Consider the following 1,456-nt stretch of genomic DNA (forward strand, 5'->3'; position numbering starts at 1 on the left):
GGTTGGACTAGATGATCTCCAGAGGTCCCTTCCAACCCTGACCATTCTGTGATTCTGTGAGACACAATTATACCAATTTGTCTGGTTTGAGTTCCAACAAGGAGAGGGGAGTGGTAAGAGTGGTATCCTATCATCTGCTAAATTTAGCCATCAGGCAGACTGCAATGGCCACAGAAGGGGGAATAATAAATTTACAGCACTGAAGCTGGTGGTTTATTGTTGGCACTTACAGTGAGTTCCATGTCCTCCTCCTCTTTTTCTTTTACTGGCTTCTCTGCTTCCTCTGGCTCCTTCTCTTGAAGATGGATCTCGTTGGCCTGGGACATGTAAGGCATATCATCTTTGTTCTTGAACTCCAAGCTGAGGATTGAAGGAGGAAGTAGAATTCCTAGAATTACCTAAAGCAATAACAATGATAACAATAATCATCACAGTAAATAGATTACAATCATGATGGTACTTAGTATCAATTGGAACAACTCCCTTGGGAGATTTAGGAAAAGAAAGATATGTGTGCATGTGGTTTTCTATGACAATAGAGTATTTTTCACTTGGGGTAATGTTTTCAGAGCTCTGTAGTGAAACAAAGCACACCACCTCTATTAGCTTTACTGCGAGTGCTATGGCTAATTGCTTCTCTTGACAATTTAACCTACTTGGTCATCAGATGTGTATTGTTACACACCAGAATATATTTACAAAGTCTTACATCAGGTCATTGACAGGTGGGACCATTGCAGTATTCAGACCTTGGACCTGTAAATTTCTGCATTTTGTATAATAGACAAAGTCAGTGTAAATGACACACAAACAATATTAATCTCCACAGAGGGGGTTAATAGGTCTCAAGCTTTCTGTGTATGTACTTAATGAACACAGCTAGTCAAAGTGTAAGCATGTGTAGATCTCAGGAGATAAGGCAAACTCATCAATAGCAAGTGCTGATATGTTTAGTTATGTGGTCTTGTTAGATTTTGCTTCGGTAAGTAACCTGGCAACCATGCTCATGTTAGTACCAGATCTTTCTTTCTGTCTTCCCTCTCTTATGATGTGGGAGTGCAGAAATCATTAAAATTACCTTGTGTGGATATACACAATGAATGATGCTTGGGATTAAATGATTAGTATGAGATATTATAATAATAAAAAAAGAAGTGGTCTGTCTGTATTCACAAGCACAATAGCTTTTGGTTTAATCTCAAGTAAAATTATTTTCCTATAAATCTCTCCCTAAATGACAGTGAAACGAGATAATTTATTGGCAGGCCAGGAAGGGTGACTGCTTGTGATCATCATACTGACAGACAGCACCTGTCTGTAACACATAGAATCATAGAATTGTTTGGGTTGGATGGGACCTTAAAGCTCACCTAGTCCCACCCCCTGCCATGGGCAGGGACACCTTGCACTAGACCAGGTTGCTCCAAGCCTCATCCAGCCTGGCCTTGGACACTTG

The 1,456-nt window shown here is 40.2% G+C and overlaps 1 protein-coding gene across 1 annotated transcript in view; it reads right to left on the reverse strand.

The window, feature by feature from the left end:
* Positions 1–1,456, reverse strand: part of LOC104512976 (transient receptor potential cation channel subfamily M member 3-like) — a gene marked incomplete at its 3' end in the record, with an annotated part of 54,885 nt that overhangs the window by 22,628 nt on the left and 30,801 nt on the right. Inside the window, exon 11 of the mRNA XM_010156183.1 lies at positions 231–398. Coding sequence (XP_010154485.1) covers positions 231–398 — 168 coding nt within the window. The remainder of the gene's footprint in view (positions 1–230; positions 399–1,456) is intronic.

The sequence above is a fragment of the Eurypyga helias genome, unplaced genomic scaffold (assembly GCF_000690775.1).
Source record: "Eurypyga helias isolate BGI_N326 unplaced genomic scaffold, ASM69077v1 scaffold12297, whole genome shotgun sequence".
Taxonomy (NCBI): domain Eukaryota; kingdom Metazoa; phylum Chordata; class Aves; order Eurypygiformes; family Eurypygidae; genus Eurypyga; species Eurypyga helias.